This window comes from Carassius auratus, chromosome 4, assembly GCF_003368295.1.
Source record: "Carassius auratus strain Wakin chromosome 4, ASM336829v1, whole genome shotgun sequence".
In the NCBI taxonomy this organism is placed as follows: Eukaryota; Metazoa; Chordata; class Actinopteri; order Cypriniformes; family Cyprinidae; genus Carassius; species Carassius auratus.
Genome location: NC_039246.1, coordinates 3,810,883 through 3,838,877, shown reverse-complemented (window position 1 = coordinate 3,838,877; position 27,995 = coordinate 3,810,883). Strand labels below are relative to the sequence as shown.

Genomic DNA, 27,995 nt, shown 5'->3' with positions numbered 1-27,995 from the left:
TGTTGCTAGGTGCTTTTTGAAAAAAAAAAAAAGTTGCTAGGGTAGTATTAAAAGTTACTTAATCGAGCAACAAAATTGCTAAAATGGCAACAGTGTAATAAGTGGGTTTAATTTTATTTATTTTTTTGCTTAAAGACTTCTATTTTGGTCTGGCGTTGTGACGTCATAACCCTGCGCTCCTGCATCTGTGACTCGGCTGAAGAAAGGTGTGTGGTTTTAAAAGTGTAAAATGTTTAAATCAACACACTCGTTTCGAAAATTTAGCATGAAAATGAAATGCTTTATTTGTAATGTCATATTTATCGGGGGATATTAGTTTTTCATTAATTATTATGTGCTTTTAAAGCGCACGCATACATGATAACAGCAAAGGTGCGTCTCAAACACTAGTTCAGTCATGGGCAAAGTGAGGGATTCATGGAGCTTTTTGAAACTTTGAATCAATTGAATCTCAAAATGATTCACGGTTTTGCTCCAAACAGTGTAACGTTAAGACCAACACAAGCATGTGTATTGATCACTTTTACAATACAACTGCAAATGTTCTCATGAAAGTGGACTATTTTTAACAATCTATAAATCAGTAAATGCCAAATATAAATTTATTTTTCGTTTATTTGAGTGCTAGGTTTGGTTGTTGTTGTTTTTATCTTTGTTAAGTCTATTAACTCTGACTCTCTCCCTCATCAGTGTACTGACTACCAGGAGCTTACTGAGATGAACCCACAGATTTACTTTTCATTTTGTCAATTATTTTAATCTTTAACACTACAAAGTGTCCAAACACACAGAAAAACAGAGATCCACGTGACACTCTTTTGTAAAGATGGAGTTTATTAAAGAAGAGAGTGGAGACATTAAGATTGGAGAAGTATTCAGTATCAGACATGAAGATACTGAGACACAAACAGGTTGGTTTTTTTATTCTCAAAGCTGAACTCACTCATTTGATCCTTATATGTGACCCTGAACTACAAAACCAGTGGAAAGAGTCAGTTGGCAAGTTATACATCATCTGAATATAATAAAATAATAAATAAGCTTTCCATTGATGTATGGTTTGTTTGGAAAAGACAAGATTTGGCTGAGAAACAACTAACTTATTTGAGAATCTGATGGTGCAAAATAAACAAAATCTAAATATTGAGAAAATTACCTTTTAAAGTTGACCAAATGAGGTTCGTAGCAATCCATACAACTAATAGAAAATTAAGTTTTGATGTATTTACAGCAGGTGTTTAACTATTTAATTAAGCTGACTGCTGTAGCCTATATCCAGCGTAGGCGTGTTGTCCTTTGTTTTTGTATATATAATGTTTGACTGACAGCTTGGAAAATCTGTGGGCGATCGATTATTCAATATCGTGATTTCATCATGAGGCAGCCAACTTTGTACATTATCAGCTCAGTATGAAATGTTTAAACTAATATCAACTAATCTATGACTCTGGTGATGTACCAGAAGCGAGGCTAGCCTCCCCTCTGAGGTTTATTTTCTCAAAATGTTTTAGCGCTGAATGTGAACACTTGATGGCAGTTGGCCATTTTTATTTTATTTATTTGTTACCAACTGAGACACGTGAGCTCATCTCTCCTCTGCTCTATCACTGTTGTCATTAAATAAGCAGATCCGGCATATTCACGATAGAAAAGCGACACTTTCCTGCTTCAGTAATATTATGGTATTACAGCTGTGAAATTATAAACCAAAAAAATACACATTCTGAGACATGAATTGAATTGAATTAAATTGTGAATTTTATTAACATTTGAATCGTCCTTCTCCCATTTTCACCTCAAAATTTCGGGGGAAGCTGTGCCTCCTCCCGATGAGCCACCACTGGTGCTACTTATGACTGGTTTTGTGGTCCAGGGTAACGTATATAAATGTCCAGTTCTACAGAATAACAGATATGTAAACATTATAGAAGTAGAAAAACAAAACCATTATTTTATGTAACATTAAACTAGGGGTGTGCACAAATGGTTAATTAAAAAGTTAATTTGCAAAAAAACGTTAAATCTGCTTTTGCTATAAAACAAACTTCTAACATATCAAGATGAATAAGGTGATAGCCTTAAAGTCATGTGGTGTGACCATGATTTATATTAAAATACATTTCCTTAACATTACTTAACATCTTTATTTAGATTGTTTCTAAACACTTTTATTACCGAAAACTAAGTATTTGCATTTCTTATGCGTTTTTTTAAATGACCTCATATTTTTGTTCTATAATTTAAAAGTTGCCTCCTTAAATGTAGTTAGCAATCTTAATTTTCTGTAAATTACATAAAACTGATCATTTAAAAAATATCATTAACTTAAGCATATGATTGTATTAATTCATATTTCATTCACATTATGTTATTCACATATTAGGTAAAAACTGTTTACAGCCTGAATGTTACTGTAAGACGCTTTGGATGAAAACGTCTGCTAAATGCATAAATGTAATTTTAATTTACATAAATTATATTTTTAATGCAGTTATTGCTATTATTAGTCGCACTATATGATGATGGTCGCTCCAAATGACAAGAAGACCTTACATAATTAAAAATCTTTTTAAGAAAAAAAAACTGATAATTACTATAGTCATATTTAAAAAGCAGTAAATGGTTTTTAAACATTTATTTGTACTTCATGGACCTGGTGTTAAAGCTGTGGTGTTATTTAATTAAAAAAATATAATAAATGCATAGTTTTAGAAGTGTCTATTTTAGTTAAAAATATTAAAAAAGCTTAGGAACTTGGTCTCCAGCATGATTCATTATCCTTATTTTAAATTGGATAGTTTCACACACAACTTTTAATTAGTTGAAGGACCCAGTTCAAGATCATGTCACTAAATCCTCCGTGAAGTCAACAATGTGCACTTGGTAAATTTCTGTCTCAGAATTTTTAAAGTATTTAACTTTTTGAAACCAGTATAAAAGTACATTCAATTCACCATAGTATAAAGCAAACCCAGCTGTTTCAGTGTCTTACAAATCCAGCTTCTCTTAACAACTGGCATGTAATGAAAATTATACACCAACAGAGTTTCATCATAACCAGTCAGCGACAGTGGATGTGCCAAACCCCAAAGAATCTTTCACCACCCCCAAAAATTACTGCTACGTCTGCAAGAAACCTCAGTCTAAAATTTCACGTCACCTCAAACTGCATGAAAACAGCGAGAAGGAAATTGCTTTTGCATTCTCTCTCCCTAAACACTCCCAGGACAGAAAACGGTTACTTGAGAAGCTACGAAACAGAGGCAACTACCAACACAATCAAGAGGTTATAGAAAGAAAAAGAGGACCACTGAAAATAAGGAGGCGCACCGGAAGGTCAGAAATCGAACTTAGTGCCAAAACATTTGTGCATTGTGTATACTGTAAAGGCCTGTTTGTTCGCAAGGAGCTGTGGCGCCATACACGGAGATGCCCTTCAAAGATGTCTGAAGCTACTGACAAGGCCAAAGTATTAGATTTGGCTGATATTGCAGAGTCAATATTCTCTCAACCAATATCTCTTGAGGTGTGGAAGATCTTGGGAAAAATGAAGAATGATGACATTTCATCAGTAGTTCGAAATGATTTCCTCATACTTCTGTTGAGTCAGTGTCTTTACAACAAGCATGGCGGCGACCCAACAAAATCTGAATACATCAGACAGAAGGCTCGAGAACTGGGAAGACTCTTGCTAGAGTTGAGAAGAAAATATTCCATCTATAGCTTTGAAGATGCTGTGAAACCGAACAATTTTTACAAAGTCGTTGAGGCTGTGCAAGATGTTGCTGGTTACGATGAAAACACCCATTTGTACAAGACGCCAAGTCTTCCACTGAAGTTAGGACATTCACTTAACAAGATTGGGGACATTATTCTCTGCAGGGCCATCGCAATAGAGGATGATGTTATGACAAGAGCAGCAGAGCAATTCAAAAGACTGTGCTCAAGTGAATGGACGGGACATGTCTCCCATGCTGCTCTTGCTACTTTGAACAAATCAAAGTTCAGCAAACCATCTACTATACCATTCACACAGGACGTGCAGCTTCTCCATCAGTACCTAGAGAAGAAATCGGTTGAAGCATTTGAAAGCCTGAAAAATCATGAGTCTTCACAAACATATGCAGAACTTGCCAAAGTGACGCTTGCACAAGTAAAAATATTCAACAGATGTAGTGCAGGAGAAGTCTCCAAAATGACGCTTGAGTGCTTTAAGAAAAGAAACCAGACTGAGCTCCACGAGGACATGGCTCTAGGTCTCTCTCCATTTGAACAAAAAATGTCCAAGCATTTCAGCAGAGTAGAGATCATGGACAAGAAAGGGAGAAAGGTTGCCATCTTGTTCAATTCTGAACTTGTCAGGGCCATTGAAATTATTGTGGAGAAGAGAGATGCATGTGAAGTAGACCGGGACAACCCCTTCCTATTTGGGAGACCAGATTGCTCCCCCACCAGCTTCTTCAGAGGACAGGACTGCATCAAGCTTTTTGCAACTCAGTGTGGTGTGAAGAACCCAGAACTTCTCGGGTCTCCACAGCTCCGCAAACAAGTGGCAACAGTGTCCCAGATTCTCAGTCTTAAGGATAACGAGCTGGACCAACTTGCCAACTTTTTGGGCCTTCACATTCTGGTCCATAGGGACTATTATCGGTTACCAGATGCAACTATAGAAATCGCAAAAATCGCAAATCTGCTACAAGCAATGGAAAAAGGAGATCTCGCAAGATTCCAAGGAAAAACACTCAATGAAATTGAGATTGAAGGTATGTGCATAGTTTTATATAATGATGAAAATAATAATATAACATTTATTTAAATAATAGAAGTTAGGAGTTTAGGAGTGTGTATTTAAATGTTTGTCAAATATGCTTTTCTGTAGATGAAATTGATCTGGAATTAGACGAGGAAGAAATAAGTGATGAAGATGAAGAGTCAGGTCCTGTCCATGTTGTAATGGGTAGGTAATGCATTTTATTCCAGTGTGCATCAATGGGATTGTGTATTCACTACAGGACTTGCCACAAAAGGCTCGCTAGCCGTGTTTTCACTTTCGAGCTTAAAGCAGGTGTGTTAGCAGTGCATGCCAGGGCCAGCCGCGTTTCTACTGTCACTTCCGGGGCTTCCTTGGAGCTAACGGCCAGGGTTTTTTGGCCCGACGAAAACCTTGGGCCAAAGCGGGCCAGCTGGGGTTAGAGGAGGAGTTATGAACAAAGGTGGAGTTTCTCCGCATCTGGAGAGGGTCAGTGCCACAGATAATTTCAGAACGATAACCGCTATAACACCAGTATTAAAGACTTTTAAAAATAAGTTGAGCTCAAAACTCACTCTTAGTCAGCAGCAAGTGTTTGAAATAATTTGATCCGATGTGGATTATAATCTAAACAAGGCAGAAATATTTATAAGCGATGCAAAAGACTATGCACGCTAGATATTAACATTACCACAGTAAACAAGGTAAATGTGACCATTTAAAGAAATCAGACGTCAGCTTTATATTCTCTATCACGATCATGTATTTATTTAGTAACTTATATTATCCGTCATAAGTCTCTTCTTGAGAGTTTAGCTCCACGTAGTCTATCATAAAAATATAATAATAATAATTTTTGTTTGGGAGCTATTATAAAAATTGATATTATCGTTCATTCTTAATGTGACATTAACAGAAACAGAAATACATTTTATTTCAGTGTAATTAATTTTGAGTCCTGATAAATTAACTTATTTTGATCAATGTATCACTTTTAAAACGTATTAAAACATTGATGCTTTTGAATTTGAATATTTATCAAAGCATGTAAACAAAAGGCCACTTTTATCATATTCGTTTTGTGATCACACTAGTTCCAGTGACTTATTTCTAAATTTTCTGATAACTTCTTTTTGTTGGTGAAATGGTGTTTCGTGATGTTGTTCCTGAGAGGAGTGTAAAGGGTGTGTTTTAGTGACTAGCAGCAGAGCTTCAGGCTCGACTGTGGAAACCCTGCGCTATTCTGGCCTCAGTGCTACTGGGCCGAGGCTATTAGCCCCGCCCGGCCCGACAGTAGAAATGCGGCTATTGCTGTCTTCATCCAGGCTTGCGTGTGCTGAAACTGACTGCTTTACCAAATAATCCACAGTGAAATGTACTGAACAAAAAATGCTCAAACTTTGACATACATATAGCTGAAAATAAATGAGCAAGTTTCAGTTAGAAATGCATTTAAATCCTTTGAAGAAAAAAAGCAATTAAAAATAAAATATGGATGAAGTTGACCCAGGAAGAGGCAGAAAGTTCCATTTAATTAAATGTTTTTATTATATTTATACATAATCAGATTTAAGATGGTCGGAAATTTTTAGATTGTAGAGAAAAGAGATAAAGTATTGCTTTCTTTCCATAGGAAAAAAAAAATTGTCACCAGATGAGACTGAGAGCTCCACAGGTATGTTTAAGTGTGTGTGTGTGTGTGTGTATACAGTACAGACCAAAAGTTTGGACACACCTTCTCATTCAAAGAGTTTTCTTTATTTTCATGACTATGACAATTGTAGATTCACACAACGGAATCGGAAGAACTCTAGTCACAACCATGATATGTCAACATAATCTTACAAATTGAGGGAATTATTTGAAATATTTAGATAATTCTATTCTCCTGAAGCAGGATCTTTTGGCATCTCACATCAACAGAGAAAACTAATTGGCTACTACATGAACTCCCTGTGTTTTGTTAAAGAAATGCCAAATTTGTTAACATTACCAGATGTCACCACCAGAACATAAGATTCAGGGAATATAATGCTGAGGCAACACAAAATACTGGATAAGGCATATCTATACCTAATACAGTTTGTTTGTATTATGATCATATGTGTTCTGATCTTTTTTAGACTATTTGTTAAGATGATTAAATGTGAATATAGGATCCTTGTGAATATATACAGATAGAGGTTGTTTAAAAACTGTTTACTTTGTACCATAGCAGATGCACAGCAGACATACTGTTCTGAGATGAGAAAATACGGTTCGATCCATCTATATTTGGACACAGGCACAATTTTTATTATTTTAGTTGCTAACCGAAACATATTCAAGTTAGTTATATATGAATATTGGCTTAAAAGTGTCTCATGATGTGTTTTCCAGTTTCAAGCTGTTTGTGCATGTTGTGCATTTGTGCAAGCTGTTTTGTCTCAAGTCCGTGATCATCTGGTTGTAGGAGCACTTCCTCTGCACCAGAAAAACAAGCATCTATCTCAAGTACAAAAGCCAGACAAAATTCAGGAGCAGCTAAGATTGGTGCATGAGGAAGATGATCTTTTGCGGCTAAAAAGGCATTTTCATAATAAGCAGAACATTCAAAACCTCTCTAATTACTTAGTATGTCTGTTAAAGGAACAATAGTAGAAAAAGCCCTTAATAATATCCATACATTCCTAAGAATCACCTGAGTTGTTGGTATGAGGAATTCTAGAATAGCAAAAACATTTGCTTCAATGGGTTTTTACGGATTTTTTTCCCCCAAGTAGGTTACCTCTGCCTTAACAAACTCACACTTTGCCATATTTAGCATAAGTGCGGCATCATCTAAACGAGTGAAGATTGTTTCAAGAGTTCTCATTATGATTTTCCCAGCAATCTGAGTACACCACTATGTCATATAAATAAGCTTCACAGTCTTCTATCCCAGACAAAAACTTCTGCAAGTCATTGGAAGGTAGCCGGTGCATTTCGCATCCCGAAAGCTAAGATGGTACACATTGCAGGAAGTTGTCTGGGGTTACAAATGCAGAGATCTGAAGCATGTTTGGTCAAAAGCAGTGTTGTAGTCGAGACCAGCTCATTCGAGTCCGAGTCCAGATCGAGTCCAGAGAGGGTCGAGTCCGAGTCAAGACCGAGTTCAGAAAGGGTCGAGTCCGAGTCAAGACCGAGACCAGAGAGATTGGGTCTGAGACAAGACCTAAAGAAATTTTCAAGAGTATGTAAAATGTTTGGTGGAAACAATAAAGGGTAAAAGGGCCACATAGTATGTGGTGTAAAGGTAATTTTATTAGTATTATGAATTGTAACTTTTCAATATTAAGTGCTCATTTTCACATAACATCGTTGTACCACTATACACATCCATATAACACTTCTAGTACAAGTAACATTACTGTACCACTATACCTGTAAATGTTAAACTGTAACAGCTTTTACATAACTTTTAACCTTGAAGCTTAACTAATGACTGCTAATATCCTTACAATGTCTTGGATTATGTGCACTTTAGATGAAGATTACAGATGGGCATAATTACCTTTCAAAAAAATAAGTGAGGAGACCATCCTGCTACCCAACCAAGCACGATGTAGTCTCATGATCAATCCACCCCGACTAAAAACTCTCTCTACTGGTGCAGAGGAAGCGGGGACTGACAAAAGTTACCATTTCATCACTTTCTGTAACAGCAACGGATAATCTAATGCTAATTTCACTGGATGGTGCATTTTAATGCGAGGAAAATACACACTAGTACAAGTTTTTTTTTTTTTGTTACGTAGGGCATACACACAAGAGCCGACTGACTGTCCAGGAAAATTTCATGCAAAAGTGTGTATGTGCCAGGGGAAGAAAGCTGGATGAAATGCCATATAAGTTCAATGCATTCTGTCAGACATGTTTTTGGGGGGAGATGATTAGTGTTGAGACAGTCAGTCTGTGTCTGTATTCATTATATAAGTTTATTAAACGATATTTGTTTTTTTTCTGTGACCATTTTGTCCTACTTTGTAAAAATAACACAGTTGAGAGAAATAATGTAGCAATGAGGCTTTCTGGGAAGCGGGATCACTACAGGCGGATGGCAGGAGGGTAACTTAAGGCCGGTGACACACTGGCTGCGTGGCGTCTCTGCTGCGTGCCAGAAAAGTGGTGGCTGCTTCGCGTTTTCTGTGTCTTACACACCAGAAGCATGCCTGCACGCGCCGCTTGGCGCACTGCTGCTGCTGTAGGAGACATAGCGGGAGGGCGCCGAAAAACCAGGCTCTTGTCTTCATGACAACAATATCAACTTTTTTTTACACACCTACTGATAGGACACCGTCAACAGTATTGACTGCACAATAGAGTATGTTTGACAGGTGCAGTATTTGAAAAACTTCATTATTAATTTATTTTTTAAATTACATTTATATCTGAATTTATGCCAACCTATAGACTTTAAAATATCAAAATGTCATGAATTAATATGTATTTGTTTACAAAATGACATATAAACATATTTTACTTTTTTGCCTGGAAACGCTTCCAACATGCACGCGTGTCGCGTGAAAAATAGGCGTCGGTTCTATTTCTAGCATGCACGGGTTTTACGCGCGTCTCACGCAGGCAGTCTGCAAGATCTAACCTGTTAACATGGGAGCCGAATTAAAAACAGACACGCCACGCAGCTGAGACGCTTGCGCCACACATCCAGTGTGTCGCTGGCCTAACATCTCACATCAAGAGAAAATCACCAGTCATTGGATGTCTCAAACATACATCAATTTAAATAAACATTAACATACAGTAATAATCATGAAATATTTTGATTGGGACTCGAGTGGACTCGGGCATAAGTCCGATTCCTAATATGTTCGAGTCCGAGTCAATACCGAGTCAAAATGCACACGAGTCCATGACAAGACCGAGACCATTAAAATACGGTCTCGAGACCGAGTCCAAGACCGAGTCCGAGTCTCGAGTACACAACACTGGTCAAAAGCACCTGCCAATGTACCTTTAGACGATCCAACTTTTTTATGAAGACCCCTGCCTGTCCACACAATCCTCTATTTCACTAGTTCACGCTTACATATAATTAGCTGAGGTATGGTATGCGTATTTGGCGTGCTGTCCGGGGAAGGGCTCCGAGCTCGGGAATTGCCCGAAGCTAGAGTACCCCCCCCTTCCCCGTATATTGTAAAGTGAACTTGAAGTGAGGAGATGGGGTGGAGGAGGGATGCTGATAAACCGTCAATGGATAGAGGTAAATCAGCGATATTTATACTGTGGGATTGATTACTTGATTGTGGTCCACCTGTGGTGATTAGGCTAAGTATCTGACGCGCTCCTCCCGAATCTTCATAGATAATTACATTTCACTAGTTCACGCTTACATATAATTAGCTGAGGTATGGTATGCGTATTTGGCGTGCTGTCCGGGGAAGGGCTCCGAGCTCGGGAATTGCCCGAAGCTAGAGTACCCCCCAAAAAGGCAAATGTACAGGAGGACAGCCGCCAGTTTAAAGAATGCCCCCCAAAAAGCAGAGTACTGGCGGGGGCTGATTTGGTTTCTGAGAAGTTATCTCGTTGGCAGGCTGGAAGGGCCTACGTACTCCGGAGGGAGCGACTTGGGCGTTGAGAGAGTAGGCCCTACCAGCTGCAGCTAGTGAACTACGTGGTTGTTGGCGCCCGGTCGGTAGGGCTCGGGCCGATGCTCAACTGGAGTTTTTTGGCGTTGGATCGGTGAGCCCTGCCGGCCGATGAGGAGGAGCGGCGTGGTTGTGGTGCCCGACCGGGAGGACCCGAGTTGCCTCGACCGGAATAGGTCACGGTGTCGGCGTACGGGCCCTACTGGCTGATAGCCCCTGCTATTCAGTGGGTGAAGGGCCTAACGCTGACCGAGAAGGCCCATGAAGCCTCCGACAGGAGATTGAGACTCAGGATGACGGACGTCTGGGTCCTCTCGGTTAGGCAGATAAAAAGCTTTTGGGCCAGCCGACAAGGAGGACTCTGGCAACATCCGAAGGGAGATCCCGACTCACGGCATCGGCTGGATGAGATTCACTTGCGGCTGGCAAGCATAGGCCCGTCCGGGAGACTCTCGCCAGACGTCTGAAGGGAGCGCACGCGACAGACGGGTAAGCCTCGGCGGACGGGGAGGGTTGGAAAGGAAAACCCGACTGGGAGGACTCTCGCAGCATCCGATGGGGCCTCAAACTCAGAACATCGAACGGGTAAGCCTCGCCAGACGGGGTTAAAAGATGTGAGAGTAGCTGAGGGTAGCTTTTTTTTTTTTTTTTTTTTTTTTTTTTTTTGCAGGATTTGGCGAGAGGACGAGACTCGTGGCGTCGGACGGTTAAGCCTCGCCTACCGTCAAATGGAAAGGTAAGTTGTGTGGCCGAGAGACTGTTGCCGACGTTCGAAGGGAGCACACACATCGAACGGGTAAGCCTCGCCGACCGTAGGGTGGAAACGTAAAGCAAGTCTGACCAGGAGGCTCTCGCCAGCGTCCGAAGGGAGCACACGCATCGAACGGGTAAGCCTCGCTGATCATAGAAAAGGAAAAGGTAAGGTTGTCTAACCGGGAGGCTCTCGCCGGCGTCCGAAGGGAGCACGCGCATCGAACGGGTAAGCCTCTCCGGATGGCGGACAGAAAAGGTAACGATAGGTGGCCAGGAGGCTCTTGCCAGCGTCCGGCGGGGACAAACTGGGTGAGCCTCGCAGGCCGTAGGTTGGAAAAGGTAAGTTTGCGTGGTCGTTAGGCTGTCGTCGGCGTTTAAGGGAGTTTGCTACTCCTGGCAAGAGACGGTTTAGCCTTGGTGACCATAGGAAGGAAGGAGAGTTTATTGTGTGTTAGGTACTTGCAGCATTTAAGCAGCTTGCTTGTAGGTTAGTAACCTGAAACACACAGTAGGGTCGTGGTTGGCTGGCCAGGAGGCTGTCGCCGGCGTCCGATGGGAGCACTCACATCGGACGGGTAAGCCTCGCTGGCCAAGGGTGGAAAAGGTCAGGTTGTCTAGCCAGGAGGCTCGGACCGACGTCCGATAGGAGCTTAGCTCCAGGAATCGAACGGGTAAACCTCTCTGGCTGAAGGACGGAAAAGGTTGTCCGGCCGGGAGGCTCTTACCTTCGTCCGACAGGAGCTTAGCTCCCGGATAGAACGGTTAAGCCTCGCTGGCCAAAGGACGGAAAAGGTAAGGTTGTCTAGCCGGGAAGCTCTCGCCTACGTTCAATGGGAGCCTTGACTCCATGCGTTGGGCGGGTAAACTTCTCCGTACGAAAGACAGAAATGGAAAAGCAGGTAGCCGGGGGCTTTCACCTACGTCCGAAGGGAGTGTGAGCTCCAGGCAACGAACGGGTAAGCCTTGTTGGCCGCAGAATGGAAAAGGTGAGGTTGTCTGGCCGGGAGGCTCTCGTCAGCATCCGATGGGAGCTCAAGCTCTTGGCATCGAAGAGAGAAGCCTTGCCGGCCATAGGATTGAAAAAAGGTAAGGTTATCTGGTCGGGAGGCTATGGCCAGCATCCGGTGTCTTTTTATTTATTATTTATTTATTTATTTATTTTCTATATTTATTTGTATTTTCATTTATTATATTTATTAAAATTTGCGACACCAGATGGGTAGTCTCTCCAGCCATCGGAGGGAAAATTGAGATTGTTTTATCTGCGAAGAGCCCGTTAGTGTTCGGCGAAAGCGTAACTTGCGGTATTGAATGGGTACATCTTGCCATCGAAGGGAAAATTTATTTGGGCTGCAATGTACTCATTGGTGTTCGATAGGTAAATGTCGCTTTTTTTTTTTTTTTTTTTTTTTTTTTTGGCTTTTTTAATCGGGTAAGCTTCGCTGGTGGTTGGATGGAAAGTCCAAGATTGATTAAGTGGGAAAGCATCTGGCAGGATTTGAATATTTGCGTTGTCAAACGAGTAAGCTTTGCTGATAGTTGAATGGAGAAGGCAAAGGTTGGTTCAACCGGGAGCCCTCTTGCAGCGCCTGGCAGGGAGTTTGATACTAAGGATGATTTATAATAGTTGAATGGAGAAGGCAAAGGTTGGTTCAACCGGGAGCCCTCTTGCAGCGCCTGGCAGGGAGTTCGATACTAAGGATGATTTATTTGTCTACGAGGGTAGACGCTGTGAGGCTTACTTGGATAATTGTTTAGCACATCCAATGAGCTGCTTCCGATAATGAGTCCGAAAAAATCTTGGTGCAGTCATAGTATCCGAAATTAAGTGTGCAAAAATAAATTAGGATTTCCTGTGCCAGTGTACCCCAAATGGGTGCCATGTATCGGCGATGTGGTCATTGTCAGCACGTGAGATCGATGGTACATATCGACGATGTAATCGTGCATGGGTGGAGTAAGAGAAAGATTCTTTATACTGTCTGAGCTTACTATTTACCATTTTGACCATGCAGGTGCACGAAAAGAGCCTATGGAATCGCCCATAATCAAAAAAAAAATAAAATAAAATAAAAATAAATAAATAAATAAATAAATAAATATATATACTTTCGGAAGTACTGATACACTGGTATTAAGTATAAATACTATATTTAAATACTGCTAGTTCATGTAGGCGAGCGGGAAATGCAGTGCTGAGATGGGATAACGGAGCGGTTTGATTAATTAAGGTAGGCCGAATTAAGGTAGGCCGCCTAATGATTATTATAAAAAACGTTGGTTGGAGAATGGGCCTAATATCGTCTTGGCTATTGTCGATACATGATGCTATCACCGCAACCTCAGATGCATGGCATGCCTTTAGGCGGAGGTGATGTGTGGTATTTTATATATATATATATATATATATATATATTTTTTTTTTTTTTTTTTTTTTATATATATTTAAGTGTAGGAAAGGCTCCTGCGGGAGCAGACGCTGCAACAGCAGTGGGGAGAACGGGAAAGGCTCCTGCGGGAGCAGACACTGCTACGGCAGTGTGGAGGTACAGGAAAGGCTCCTGCGGGAGCAGACACTGCGCGGCAGTGAGGAGGTGTAGGGAGGCTCCTGCGGGAGCAGACACTGCACAGCAGGGAGAAGGTGTAGGAAGGCTCCTGCGGGAGCAGACACTGCACAGCAGTGAGGAGGTATAGGAAGGGCTCCTGCGGGAGCAGACACTGCTGCGGCAGTGGGGAGAACGGGAAAGGCTCCTGCGGGAGCAGACACTGCTGCGGCAGTGGGGAGATACGGGAAAGGCTCCTGCGGGAGCAGACACTGCAGCGGCAGTGGGGAGATACGGGAAAGGCTCCTACGGGAGCAGACACTGCAGCGGCGGTGGGGAGATACAGGAAAGGCTCCTGCGGGAGCAGACACTGCAGCGGCGGTGGGGAGATACGGGAAAGGCTCCTGCGGGAGCAGACACTGCTGCGGCAGTGGGGAGATACGGAAAAGGCTCCTGCGGGAGCAGACACTGCAGCGGCAGTGGGGAGATACGGGAAAGGCTCCTACGGGAGCAGACACTGCAGCGGCGGTGGGGAGATACAGGAAAGGCTCCTGCGGGAGCAGACACTCCAGCGGCGGTGGGGAGGTACAGGAAAGGCCCCTGCGGGAGCAGACACTGCTGCGGCAGTGAGGAGGTACATGAAAGGCTACTTGCTTCGGCTGCTGTAGATGTTGGCTGTCGGAAGAGTAAAAAGTGTTAGTAATATTTGATGGGGCAAGCTAAAAATGGATGGGTAGCCTACTGTGTTACCAGCTTAGCAATTTGTTGCCTGATTTGACGATTCCTCAGGCCTTGTCCACCTTATTATGTTCCTGTTGGAAAAGCATCTTTCCTCTCATTTGGCCTCCGGGCTCTTTAGACGGACTCCCGAGTGGATACGTTTGGAACGCTGTTTTCACGTTGTATTATGGACTGTGGAAACAGAGGCTTTTGGAAACGATTGAGCATGTTTAGTCTTGTAAGGCGTTGTACCGAAAGACATGATTATAGCAGTAACGTTAACCCCTTACAAGATACCCCCCATTTTTGGCATGGAGGCAGAAATTATATACCCAAAATAAAGATGTTTCTGTTCATGATTCTTTCTGACTAGATCCATGATCAACATTTGTCCACGAGCTAACACTTTGACGTTTACCGTTCAGGAATAGGAATAGTTTTCCTGACATGATGGAAAATTAATCACTGGAATTATGTTTTATCGAAATATTGGTCAGATATAAAAGCCAAAGTCTTTGGACTTCAATTGATGCGCGGCTTATCCAGATCAAGTAAGAGAGTGATGTTTAACGTGCTGTGAAAACGAAACATAGACTGGGGCCGTTGGCGATGCTTGCAGCAAATGGGTTAACGGCAGTTATGTGCTATTTGCTTCCAAGTGGTTTCTAAAGAGACTTACTTTCCGGTTTTCCGTATTACGGTCCTTAAAAGGCGATGGTAATTTTACTCATGCTTGCTATCCTGCATCAAAACACGAGGGCAGATGCGTTTTAGATTAATTTTGAGTGATCACGCCAGTGAATGGTAAAATAGGTCCCTAAATGATTTGGTCCTACCAGAAGACTTGCATGCAAATGAAAATTTTTAAATTAAATTAAGCATTTAGCAGGCGCTTTTATCCAGAGACTTTTTTTTTTTTTGAACTTATGTCTGTATCATTTCGGCGAGGTTTAAACGTGCGCGGTAAGGCGAATGTAACAATAATAATAATAATAATAATAATGCATTTTATTTGTAGGAACAAACGCCAAAAGCAATACAATAATTCATTAAAGACAGACAGTCTTGAATAAATGTGACTTAAACAACAAAAATCGCCCAACATAGGTGCATGCAGAAGAAGTACATACCATAGCGTAGGGGCTTTATATGAAAAGGCTCTTTCCCCCATGGTCTTTAGCTCACATTATGGCTGGTGAAGTGAAGAGTTAGTAGAGCGAAGAGAGCGTGATGGAATATCAGGACTGATGAGTTCACAAAAATACTCAGGTGCAGTCCCATGAAGTGCCTAGTATGTTAAGATAAGAATTTTAAAATCAATTCTCATGTTTACGGGAAGCCCGTGTAATTGTGAAAGAACCGGTGTAATGTGTTCGCGAGGAGAAAAGCGTGCAAGCGTGCGGCAGAATTTGTATACTGAAGCTTGCTCAACGATTTAGCTGGAAGGCCTGAGAACGAGGCATTACAATAATCTAACCTAATGCCTTTGGCTTCGTGGTTAAAAAGTGGCATCATCATCCGACGGAACGGTGTATCTGTAGTCCAAATCTATGCGGAATCCACACCCCGGATCAGCGGGTGGCGGTAATGCACCTTTACGTTGGTTTGCCAAAACCTCCATAAAACACTACTAGAAGAAGACGGAACAAAACTTTAGCCGCAAAACTGCTTTTAGATGCAACACTTTGAATGCAAACTGCCGTAAAAATCCAATGAAGAAAAAGAAGAACCTGTTTTTTAGCGTCTTCGCCTGGAAATGTATTAGTCTGCGCGCCGCTAGAGGAAGCGGCCTCAAACTGCCACTCGGCCGGAACGCCGTGGTGAAAGGCTGAACCGTGGTTGGATTCTTTCTGCTGCAATCCAGCGCTCGACGAGAGCTCGGTCTCGGGCGGCGCGATCGTGTATCGAGCAGGCAAGCTCGGAGTTGCACGGTCTATTGGCCACAATGTGTGGCTTGGCGAGGATAGCAGCTGTCGCGATGACGCTTAATGCTGCTCAACGGCCGTGTTTGGCTGGGTAGAAATGATCTCGGGTCCGGCAAAAGCAGCAGGTCTTATAAATCCCCTGTGTAGCACTCTTCGTTGGTACGAAAATTGGGTCTGTGATAAGGTGACTGACGAGGCGAACCAGCATGCTGATAAACCGTCAATGGATAGAGGTAAGTCAGCGATATTTATACTGTGGGATTGATTACTTGATTGTGGTCCACCTGTGATGATTAGGCTAAGTATCTGACGCGCTCCTCCCGAATCTTCATAGATAATTACATATAAGGAAAAGGAAAAGAGTCTGCTTTTAAGTTATTAACACAATGGTAATCTGTGCAAAAAGGATGCTTCAAATCAGGTTTTGGCACCAACAAACATGGAAGACTCCTTTTGATTTGACTTTTGAGCCTTTTGACAGATTTCGCTTTCACGGCAAAACTTTGTTTAAAAAAACTGTTTTAAACTTGTACATAGCTTTAGGTTATAATAATATTAAAAATTCAAACCCAGATTTAGATATTTAACAAAAAAAATGCAATAGTTTTTTTTTTAAAACGCAATAAATCAATTGAATCAATATGAAAGTTATTTTTCATATTAAAAAAGTGATGAAAATAAACACTGAACTTACTATGCTGTTTATAAAAACATAAGTAATTATATATAATAATTATAAACATAATTATATACAATGACATTTTTTTTTACAAGGGCAGAGTGCAACAAAAATACATAAAATATTAAGAATATACAAATAAAATATAGAAAAAAATGTTCTATATAGCACAACTCCATCACACAAACCGCAGGATTGTTTTATACAGCTATACGCTATATCCCCTTAAGAACCAGTATATTTTTTCATTTATTATTATAATTTTTTTCCATGTCATCACATCGTTTAAAGCATGAGAAACAAATGGTTAAATATATTTTTTAATGGTTAAACATATATGTTTTAATGGTTATATATATATATCATGTTTTTTTTTTCTTTGAAACCCCATAATGTTTTGACAACCTCTGAGATGTTCATTTATGAAATACAATTTGAAATTTTTCCGATTTAAATTATAATTACACAGATTTGAAAATTCCATTGGCTAATTACAGGGCCTAACATTAACCCAACTGATGGAAAAATAACTGAACTTGTAACAGTTTTGTTGCAAAGCACAATATTATGGTGAAATTAGATCTCCTGTTTGTTAAAACCAAATTATTGTTCTATAAGCAAAGCAAGCATCATGGCAAAAAGGCTAACAGACCTAAAGGAACACTCCACTTTTTTTGGAAATAGGCTTTTTCTCCAACTCCCCCGAGTTAATAAATTGAGTTTTACCATTTTCAAATCCATTTAGCCGATCTCCGGGTCTGGCGATAGCACTTTTAGCATAGCTTAGCATACATCATTGAATTCTATTAGACCAGTAGCATCACGTTCAAAAATGGCCAAAGAGTTTTGATATTTTTCCTATTTTAAAACTTGACTCTTCTGTAGTCATATTGTGTGGAAAATGAAAAGTTGCGATTTTCTAGGCCAATAAAGTTTGGAACTATACTTCAATTCCAGCGTAATAATCAAGGAACTGTGCTGCCATAACATGGCTGCAGTGATATCATGCAGCACCTGAAAATAGTCCCCAGCTAGTTGCAAATCAGCTAGTGCACAGCTAGTGTAGTTGCAGCAATAGCGGAGTTGATGGGAACTATTTTCAGGGACTACGTAATATCACTGTGCCATGGAATGGTGCACTGTGATTGGCTCAGTGGATATATCACATTCTGTAAAAAAGGGAGAAAAAAATGACCTAATAACTCTGAAAATATTGCATTTTTAATTTTAGTGGAAACTCAATGAAAAAATAAGTATATCATGTTTTGGTACTAAACTCTTCATTAATTTATTTATTCATTTTGCAGAGGCCAAATCGAGGAGAATTGGGAAAAGGCCATGGAGCCCGAATGAAGTGAAAGCAGTCATGAAACATTTCAAAGGCCATATTTCAAAAGGACTCCTCGTAACAACAGCAGAGTGCAAGCAGTGCAAGGCTGCAGAGGACCCAATTCTAAGAGAAAGAACAGTACAGAATATAAGGGATTTTGTGAGGAACCGAGGTTTGCGGTTGAAAAAAAACATGTTCTTATGTTAGGTCGTTTTGTTGACCCAGTGAGGTTCAAAAGAAAAGATGTATAGAAAAGAAAAATGTAAAAACTGTACCTCTAAGGGGTACAACAGCTTGTTATGAGTAATCTTGATCAGTTTTACAGTATATGGCAACCATTTCTAGAATATTTGCACAAATGTAATGCTTACAATGACCAGCAATGTAGTGCTTTGTATATCTCTGCCCTCTATTGAGTGCTGCTTTGTTTTTCCACTGCAAATGCTGATTGCGTGATTGCTTTTAAAACTTCTATTATTGTAATTATTTTATGTATTTAGTTTTTTTCATTAATTTTGTTTGTATGTTGTGCAATGTGAAACTATTAAAAATACTTACAAAAAAAAAAAAAACTCTACAAAGCAGTTCAATCAAGAGCAGCAAGTTATTCCATCTTTTCATTTATTGTTGGATGAACATTAATGATACAGAATGTCTATTAAGTCCTACTGTACTGTAAGTGTATATATAATGTTATACATCAGGGGTCTCATTTATAAAACTCACCATAGATTTAAACCTAAAAGTGTACATAAGCACTAAAGCTAAATTTACAGAACCAGAGATTTTGTGTACGTTCATCTCCACCTCGTCACCTCCCCGAAATAACCATATATGGAGCTTACAACGCTTTGTTTTACCATGCATAACCTCATCCTCATATCATTTCCATGCATAGTCACATGCACGTGACACCATGTTTAACACCAGACATTAAGGAAATATGAAATGGGGACTATAATGCCATTTGTGCCATACAGATTTTTATTGCTAAAAATGATCCAGTATCCTTATGTTTGATAATAAATATATGAAAATATCCATAAAAACAAAATGGTTTAAAGTTGTTCTCAGATATATTTTAGAATTATTTTACACGGGCTGAATAGTAATTCAGTTGTTATATCAAATCAAATTAAATGCATGCAGTTTTGATGATGAACATCTTTAAGCTAAGCCATTTCCGATTTTCTGTGTCGACGGCCTTTCGACATGCCATGGAGAAGACATCACAGGAGATGAGGGAAGTGAGCTGGTGTAACGATCAGGATCAAGCCCGGTTCACTTTCTGGATTTACTTGGCATCCGGACTTTCGCTCACTGGCATCCTGGCCCGTCTCTGATCATTATGTGGCAAGCTGCTGGAGAGGCCCTATCAGTGGATTCTTCCAATTGCTCCCGGCAGTAGACTGGTGCCCAATCGACCAGGTACAGCTTCTTAAAATCCATTTGGTACGTCCAGTTCTCTGTGCGAATATCTATCGCTCACAGTGTATTAACAATGCCTTTCTAAATGAATTCTCTGATTTACTAGGAGAACTGATTTCCCTGTTTGAACACATCTTAGTGTTGGGTGATTTTAATATCCATTTATTTTACCCTACTAAACCCCTGGTAACTGATTTTATGCTTTTGTGCAGTGGGTGGAAGAGCCTGCTCATGGGCAGATGTTGGACTTTCACACGGATTCCAAATATCGGACATTAAAGTCAGTGAATCAGTTTTCTGACCACTGACTGGTACTTTTTCCATAAAATTTCCTGATCCAGTAGTTGCTACACCTTCACCTTCACTGAATCATTATTTCTCCATTCAGTCATGTGAGAGATTTGCTGCCTCTTATGCTATAACTGATCCACCTTTGCCTGAACTGACCTCTACTTTGCAGGATGTGAACAGACTTTTTAATTGGTTCAGTCGAAAATGTTTATCTACTCTGAATCTTATTATTTCGTTAAAACCCAAACGTGTTGTTACTAAACCCCAGCGATGGCTTAATGATACAACTTGTTTTCTCAGAAAGGCTTGCTGAAGAGCAGAGCAAAAATGGTGCAAGGTTAAGTTACAGATCTCATATAAAATGTGGATAGATTCCTTATTATGCAGCGTTTACATCGAAATTACCAGGAACATTTGTACTAGGAACTTCTTTTCCCAGGAACTTTCACCCCCCCAAGACCTGTTGCTTTCTGCGTTTCCACCGCAGTCTAAAGTACCGGGAAGATTAGGCAAATAGTCTGGTAACATAGGTCTGTGCGCGTTTCTCAAAGTACGCTGATTTTGGACAGGCATCCTCGAGGTGGTGTTGTCTGCAATGAAGCAAATCCGGTTATTCTGCAGATGCTAGCGTACTTGATAATATCAGTCAGCTCACCTTGGATACTGCAGTTTTCCTCACTGTATTTACAATAAAACTAAATAGGATATCAAATACCACTGCCTCCTTTCATTTTTCAATTAAACATAATAATAACAGCTGCAGAAATGTACTTAGTTCAGGGAAATGTGTATATACAGCCATTACAATGAAACAAAATATTATTAGGGCCCGAGCACCGAGGTGCGAGGACCCTCTTGTATCTGCTTTGTTTTTTATTAGGGCCCGAGCACCGATGGTGTGAGGACCCTCTTGGAATTGCTCCGTTTATTATTAGGGCCCGAGCACCGATGGTGTGAGGACCCTATTGTATCTGCTCTGTTTATTATTATTAGGGCTCAAGCCCGAAGGGGCGAAGAGCCCTATTGTTCTTCTAAGGATTATTAGGGCTCAAGCCCGAAGGGGCGAAGAGCCCTATTGTTCCCCTAAGGATTATTAGGGCCCGAGCACCGATGGTGTGAGGACCCTCTTGGAATTGCTCCGTTTATTATTATTATTATTATTATTATTATTATTATTATTATTATTATTATTATTCTTCTTCTCCAAAATGAATCGCATTTTTGAGGGCCTAAACATGCTCGAAAAGTCATGAAACTTTGCACACACCTCAGAACTGGCGAAAATTTACGTCTGATATGGGTTTCAGAAGTGGGTGTGGCAAAATGGCTCAACAGCGCCACCTATACACGTTCAACGGTGTGCGCCTCGAGCTACGTTTCATGTACATGTATGAAAATCGGTATATACATGTAACTCTCCAATACCTACAAAAAAGTCTCTTGGAGCAAAATCCTAAACCCAACAGGAAGTCGGTTATTACTAATATTATGAGCAAATTTTGTGTCATTTTTGTCATTTCCATGCATTGTATTTTAACGAACTCCTCCTAGAGATTCATTCAGATCAACACCAAATTTGGTATGCCTAATCTGAAGGCCTTTGCGATGTTAAATTGCGAAGCTTTTGAGTTTTTGATAATGGGCGTGTCCGTGGCGGCCTGGCGAATTTCGATGATTCGCCATGAAACAGGAAGTTGCTATAACTCAGACATACAATGACCAATCTGCCCCAAACTTCACATGTTTGATGAGACTCCTGACCTGAACAAATTGACATGCCCATATTCAGTTATAGTCATAGCGCCACCTACTGGCAACAGGAAGTGACATATTTTACACTGCGATGAATTACTCCTAGAAATTTTATGACATCAATGTATTTTTTGTGGTCAGTCTAATCTAAAGGCCTGTGCGATGTTAAGTTGTGAAGATCTTGAGTTTTCGTTAAAAGGCGTGTCCATGGCGCCGTCACAAAGTTCGATGTCTCGCCATGGGAATAAAAGATGTTATAACTCAGGCATAAAATGTCCGATCTTCCCCAAACTGCACATGTGTGATAAGAGTCTTGGCCTGAACACATCTGAAGGCCAAAATTCCATCAGGTGAGGCAAAATGGCTCGATAGCGCCACCTATACACTTTCAACAGAGTGCGCCTCGAGCTATGTTTCACGTACATGTACAAAAATCGGTATACACATGTAACACACCAATACCTACAAAAAAGTCTCTTGGTACGAAATCCGAATCCCAACAGGAAGTCGGTTATTTAGAATTTTCTCTGCAAAATTGGCGTTGTTTTTGCCATTTTCAGGGGTTGTACTTTAACGAACTCCTCCTAGAGATTTATTCAGATCAACACCAAACCTGGTCAGTGTAATCTTAAGCCCTTTGCGATGTTAAATTGCGAAGATCTTTAGATTTCGTTAAAGGGCGTGTCCATGGCGGCCTGACAAATTTCGATGTTTCGCCATGAAAAAGGAAGTTGCTGTAACTCAGACATACAATGTCCAATCTGCCCTAAACTTCACATGTTAGATAAAACTTCTGCCCTTAACAGATCTACATGCCCACATTCATTTATAGTCATAGCGCCACCTATTGGCAACAGGAAGTGACATGTTTTACGCTGCAACAAACTACTCCTATAATTATTTTGAGATTAACATATATTTTGTGGTCAGTCTAATCTAAAGGCCTGTGCAATGTTAACTTTTGGAGATCTTGAGTTTTTGTTAAAGGGCGTTTCCATGGCGCCATGACAAAATTTGATGTCTTGCCACAGCAAGAGAAGTTGTTGTAACTCAAGCATAAAATGTTCAATCTTCCCCAAACTTCACATGTTCGATAAGAGTCCTGGCCTGAACACATCTGAAGGCCAATATTCCATTATAATGATAGCGCCACCTGCTGGCAACGGTAAGATTGGCACATATATGGGATATACTTTGATATATTCCACTTATATTTAGGACATTAAATGCATATTTCTCAACGTTCACCTTTTTACTAAAGCAACACGATGGCGGTGAGCCCGGGTGCGAGGGCCCGTTCATCGCTGCTTGCAGCTTTAATTCTTATTATTATTATTATTATTTTTTTTATTTTTTTTTAAACCTTCCGGGCATTTTTGGGGGCCTTAACATGCTCAAAAACTCTTGAAAATTGGCACACACATTGGAATCTGCGGCCATCAGGATGCCACAGAGACTGGGACCCGGGCGTGGCACAGGGGCTCTACAGCGCCCCCTGGAACACCGTCAGAAATCTTGAACCATAGCTCACACACGCTTGCATGTATTTATATGAAACTCAGTACACTTATAGATCTCATTGAGCTGAACAGCTTTTGCGCTCTATGTCATAGGCTCCGCCCAACAGGAAGTCAGCTATTCAGGGCTGTTTAAAAAAAGCATGCTCTGGAATTTGATATACTTGTCATAGGTTTTTTACTTGATTGCCACGAAACTCGGACAACATGATCTCAAGACATTGGGGATGAAAAATTGCCAGGGGATTTTTGATATCTCAAACGGTTTGCTCGTGGCGAGGCGTTGAAATTAGAGCAATAAATGAGAAACAGGAAATGCCTAATAACATCCACATACATTGCCTGAGTTTGATCAAACTTCATCGGTTTGTTCGCTGTATGATACCAATCGTATATATGTGACTATTAAGAGTCAACGTTATAGCGCCACCAACTGGCAGCAGGAAGTGTGTCATTTTCAAAATGCTTTGAATTCAGCATCTTATTTTTACTCGATTTGCTGCAAATTTCATCAGAATAATGACAAAACACGGCCGATGAAAATCTGTTGTGGGGATATTGATATCTAATATAGTGTTGCCATGGCAACGTGTCAAACTTGAATATTCTGTTATGGTGACTTTGAGGCAGATAACAAGCTCAGATTTACATGAAAGTCAAAACACATATCGGTATTATTGATAGCTAGACAATGGCAAAAGTTCATAAGAGGGCGTGGAAGAGGCACTCTATAGCGCCACCTTTTGTCAAAAGTGGGGGGGTTAGTTTTAGTTACAGACACCAAACTCAGAACAAAAATTGGTCTTATCAAGATGGACAACTTTCTAATTCACAGTCATCAGATACGATCAACAGGAAGTCGGCTATTTTGATTTGAATGTGGATTGTTTTTTACATTTAGCTGTGAATTAATGCATACTGCTCAGAGGAGAGTAACACTATACACACCAAACTTTGTCTACATGTTGAAAAAACATTGAGGAACTTAAATTGTGAATGGGTTTTGGATAGCTTGGATGGTTTTGTCGTGGTGATTTTTTTAAATGACAGTAAAGATGGAATTATTAATTTTCCTGCATTTTTAAATTCCAAACACTTCAAAACCTTTTTTCATACAGAAAATAAAGTTATTCTGAGTAAATATGCATAGTTTCATGACTTTACAACACTGTATGGATAACAGAAAATTAAAAAACTCTCAGAAATCTCATCTCACTCTGTCCATCTGTTTGAGTGTGTGTGCTTAGACTTCCATTGTCTGAGAGAAAATGCGCCCCTACAGGTTCAATTCCCGGACTAAAAAAGGGAGGAGACTCTCTTTTGGTTTCACTTTTAAATCGGTTAAAATACAAATAAATACTTGGATTTAATTCACACTGACAAGCTAAACCAACATATATGATTATTATCAGGTCAGGGCTCATTAATAATTGATGTGTGGTCAGTGATACGTGAGAAACACCAGAGATGAATCACCGCTCTGAGCAAGAGCGTGTGGAATGATGAGCTCAGAAAAAAACGAGTTTATTCTTGTTTTATAGCTATTAAAAATAAAGTATTGCAGCGATATCACACAATTCACCAATTAGAGCATACCAAGAGTTAAATTAAGATGTTGTTGAACTGTTTGTGTGAAAATGAAATATTTGCGCTGCCTATCTGAAATCACTGCCTCCGATCAGCACGCACAGTGTCACAAGTTCAAAACTAACGAATTTATTCTTGTTTAAGAGCTTTTGAAAATAAATTATTGCCATAAATGCACACAATACATCCATTATAACACAACACGAGCTAAATGCAGGTGGTTGTGACCCGTTTATGTGCGCAAGACTGTTTGAAAGCGCGACTGGCAGAATAACATATCTGGAGCTGCAGGATTCTGCCTTTCGTCGTAAGAACGAACACATCACGGACAAGATTATTTCAAAATACATAATAGCTTATAAAGTTTGCAAGTTTGCAATTCTTAGTACCAATAATGGCCACCAGATGGAGCTATAGGATTACTTTTAAATAATTATTGTAGAAACGAGTATGATTTAAATCATTTATAGAAATCTTTCAAAGAAAAATAATATGAATTTTATGTATTTTACTGATAAAATGACCCTCACTTAATTAGAATAACAAGCTGAAGTATTGTGAACCGTATATTAAGAATAATTCTTTATAGGCTTCATGGACAGATAAGTTTTGAGTGACTCTTGAAGGTTCAGCCCCACATCCTCTTTTACCACTGTTTAAAGAATTTATCTTAGAGAACAGGTGCGAATGAATTTTGGATAGCTTGAATGGTTTTGTCGTGGTGATTTATTGAAATAACAGTAAAAAAGTAACCAGTAAATGTCTTTTATTTTTTTAAAGTGCAGCTTCTAAACACTTCAAAAAAATGTACACATAGAAGACAAGTCATTCTGAGGAAATATGCATAGTTTCATGACTATACAACACTATATGGATGATAGAAAATTAAAAAACTATCAAACATCTGATTTAACTCTGTCCCTCTGTCACTGTGGGTAATGTGTGTGTGTGTGTGTGTGTGTGTGTGTGTGTTAAGTGAATTAGGTGTGAAACTATCAGGGAGCATTTAGTCTCCAGCGCCAACATTTTACAGAACTGCCACTTTCCTGGAGTCTCCAGAATTACTCTGTGTCAGGTTCTGAGAGATCTAAGATTCAAAAAAATTATTTAATTAGAATACCATGAAGTATTGTGAAATACTATATATTAAGACTTTATATATAGGCTTTATGAACAGATTAGAGTGACTCGTGAAGGACCAGCACCACCTCCTCTTGTCCAATGGTTTGAGGAATATATCTTCCAGAATCCGGGATTAAGATTTAGGAGCTCTTTTTTATTCCACCTCCTTTCCTGAAAGTCTGTCTTGCAGAATTGACTAAAAATTAATCTTCACATTAATTCCTAATTATTTTGCAATTCTTTTTGTCAGTTCTTCTTGACCTGTTTTTTTCTTCTTCTTTTCTGACCTCATGACCCAGTCAGCATTTTTGTACAATGGTCAAGTCTTAACTTATCCATTTCTGTATTGCATTTGTGTTTGATATTTCTCATGGGTATTTCATAATTTTCGACTTTGAGTAAAACAGTTTGAGTTAAAACTCTTTTTTAGCGCATTTCATCTGTAAAAGAAAACATGCCTAATAATTATGCACATGAATATAAGGAGTTTTTCTCTTCCAGCTTTCCTGGACTATTGTATAGCACTCATAAATGATTAAATAAAAAATAATGGTAGTTATTAAGATTGATATGGTTTGGAATTGGTAAAATGTGCTTGTGAAAAAATCACAATAAAACAATGTTTTAATGTTTAAGTTTGGAATATTAACTGACATGAATGAATGCTATATAAATATTGTTCATGTTAACATAATGTTTATAAATGAAATCTTATTGTAAAGTGTTACTAAATATATATATATATATATATATATATATATATATATATATATATATATATATATATATTGTTCTGTGAATGTGATTTTAAAGTCTAGATGATTTGGATTAACCCTTTAACCGCCATATCCTTTAAAACCTCACTGCCAGAGGGATATTGTGAATGCATGTGCCCCCTGGGCATAGTTTACCTGATGCCACCGGGGTGGCGATGGCATTGGTGGCTTGAGCCCGCCATCGCTGCTTGCAGCTATATTTAGGGCTCAAGCCCGAAGGGGCGAAGAGCCCTATTGTTCTTCTAAGGATTATTCTTGTTATTATTATTTTTATTTTTTATTAAACCTTCCGGGGTGTTTTGGGGGCCTTAACATGCTCAAAAACTCTTGAAAATTGGCACACACATTGGAATCTGCGGCCATCAGGACGCCGCAGAGGCTGGGACCCGGGCGTGGCACAGGGGCTCTACAGCGCCCCCTGGAAGACAGTCAGAATTCTTGAACCATAGCTCACACACACTTGCATGTATTTATATCAAACTCGGTACACTTATAGATCTCATTGAGCCGAACAACTTTCACACTTTATGTCATAGGCTCCGCCCAACAGGAAGTCAGCTATTCAGGGCTGTTTAAAAAAAGCATGCTCTGGAATTTGAAATACTCCTCTGAGGTTTTCAACCCGTTCGCCACGAAACTCGGTGAACATGATCTCAAGACATTGAGGATGAAAAATTGCGAGGGGATTTTTGATATCTCGAACGGTTTGCCCGTGGCGAGGCATGGAACTTATGGCGAGAAATGAGAAACAGGAAATGTCTAATAACATCCACATACATTTCCTGAATTTGATCAAACTTCATGGGTTTGTTCGTTGTATGATACCGATTGTATATATGTGGCTATTAAGAGTCAACGTTATAGCGCCACCAACTGGCAGCAGGAAGTGTGTCATTTTCCAAATGCTTTGAATTCAGCATCTTATTTTTACTCGATTTACTTAAAACTTCATCAGAATAATGACAAAACACGGCCGATGTAAATCTGTTGTGGGGATATTGATATCTGATATAGTGTTGCCATGGCAACGTGTCAAACTTGAATGTTCTGTTATGGTGAGTTTGAGGCAGACAACAAGCTCAGATTTACATGAAACTCAAAACACATATCAGTATTAGTGATAGCTAGACAATGGCAAAAGCTTTTAAAAGGGCGTGAAGGAGGCACTCTATAGCGCCACCTTTTGTCAAAAGTG

The 27,995-nt window shown here is 39.9% G+C and overlaps 2 protein-coding genes across 3 annotated transcripts in view; both read left to right on the top strand.

Moving 5' to 3' along the window:
* The window catches only part of LOC113065982 (zinc finger protein 271-like), a 345,982-nt gene that overhangs the window by 227,217 nt on the left and 90,770 nt on the right, over positions 1–27,995 (top strand). The window lies entirely within an intron of this gene.
* LOC113065989 (uncharacterized) lies at positions 135–18,873 on the top strand. 2 transcript variants are annotated; one of them, XM_026237530.1, is made up of 6 exons: positions 135–206; positions 691–911; positions 3,045–4,763; positions 4,880–4,957; positions 6,384–6,425; positions 18,305–18,873. In XM_026237530.1, the coding sequence occupies exons 2-6, from the start codon at positions 827–829 to the stop codon at positions 18,532–18,534; spliced, it is 2,154 nt and encodes a 717-aa protein (XP_026093315.1). In that variant the 5' UTR covers positions 135–206; positions 691–826; the 3' UTR covers positions 18,535–18,873. The 2 variants fall into 2 exon arrangements, with proteins under 2 accessions (XP_026093315.1, XP_026093325.1); XM_026237540.1 differs by lacking the exons at positions 6,384–6,425; positions 18,305–18,873 and adding an exon at positions 5,056–5,240.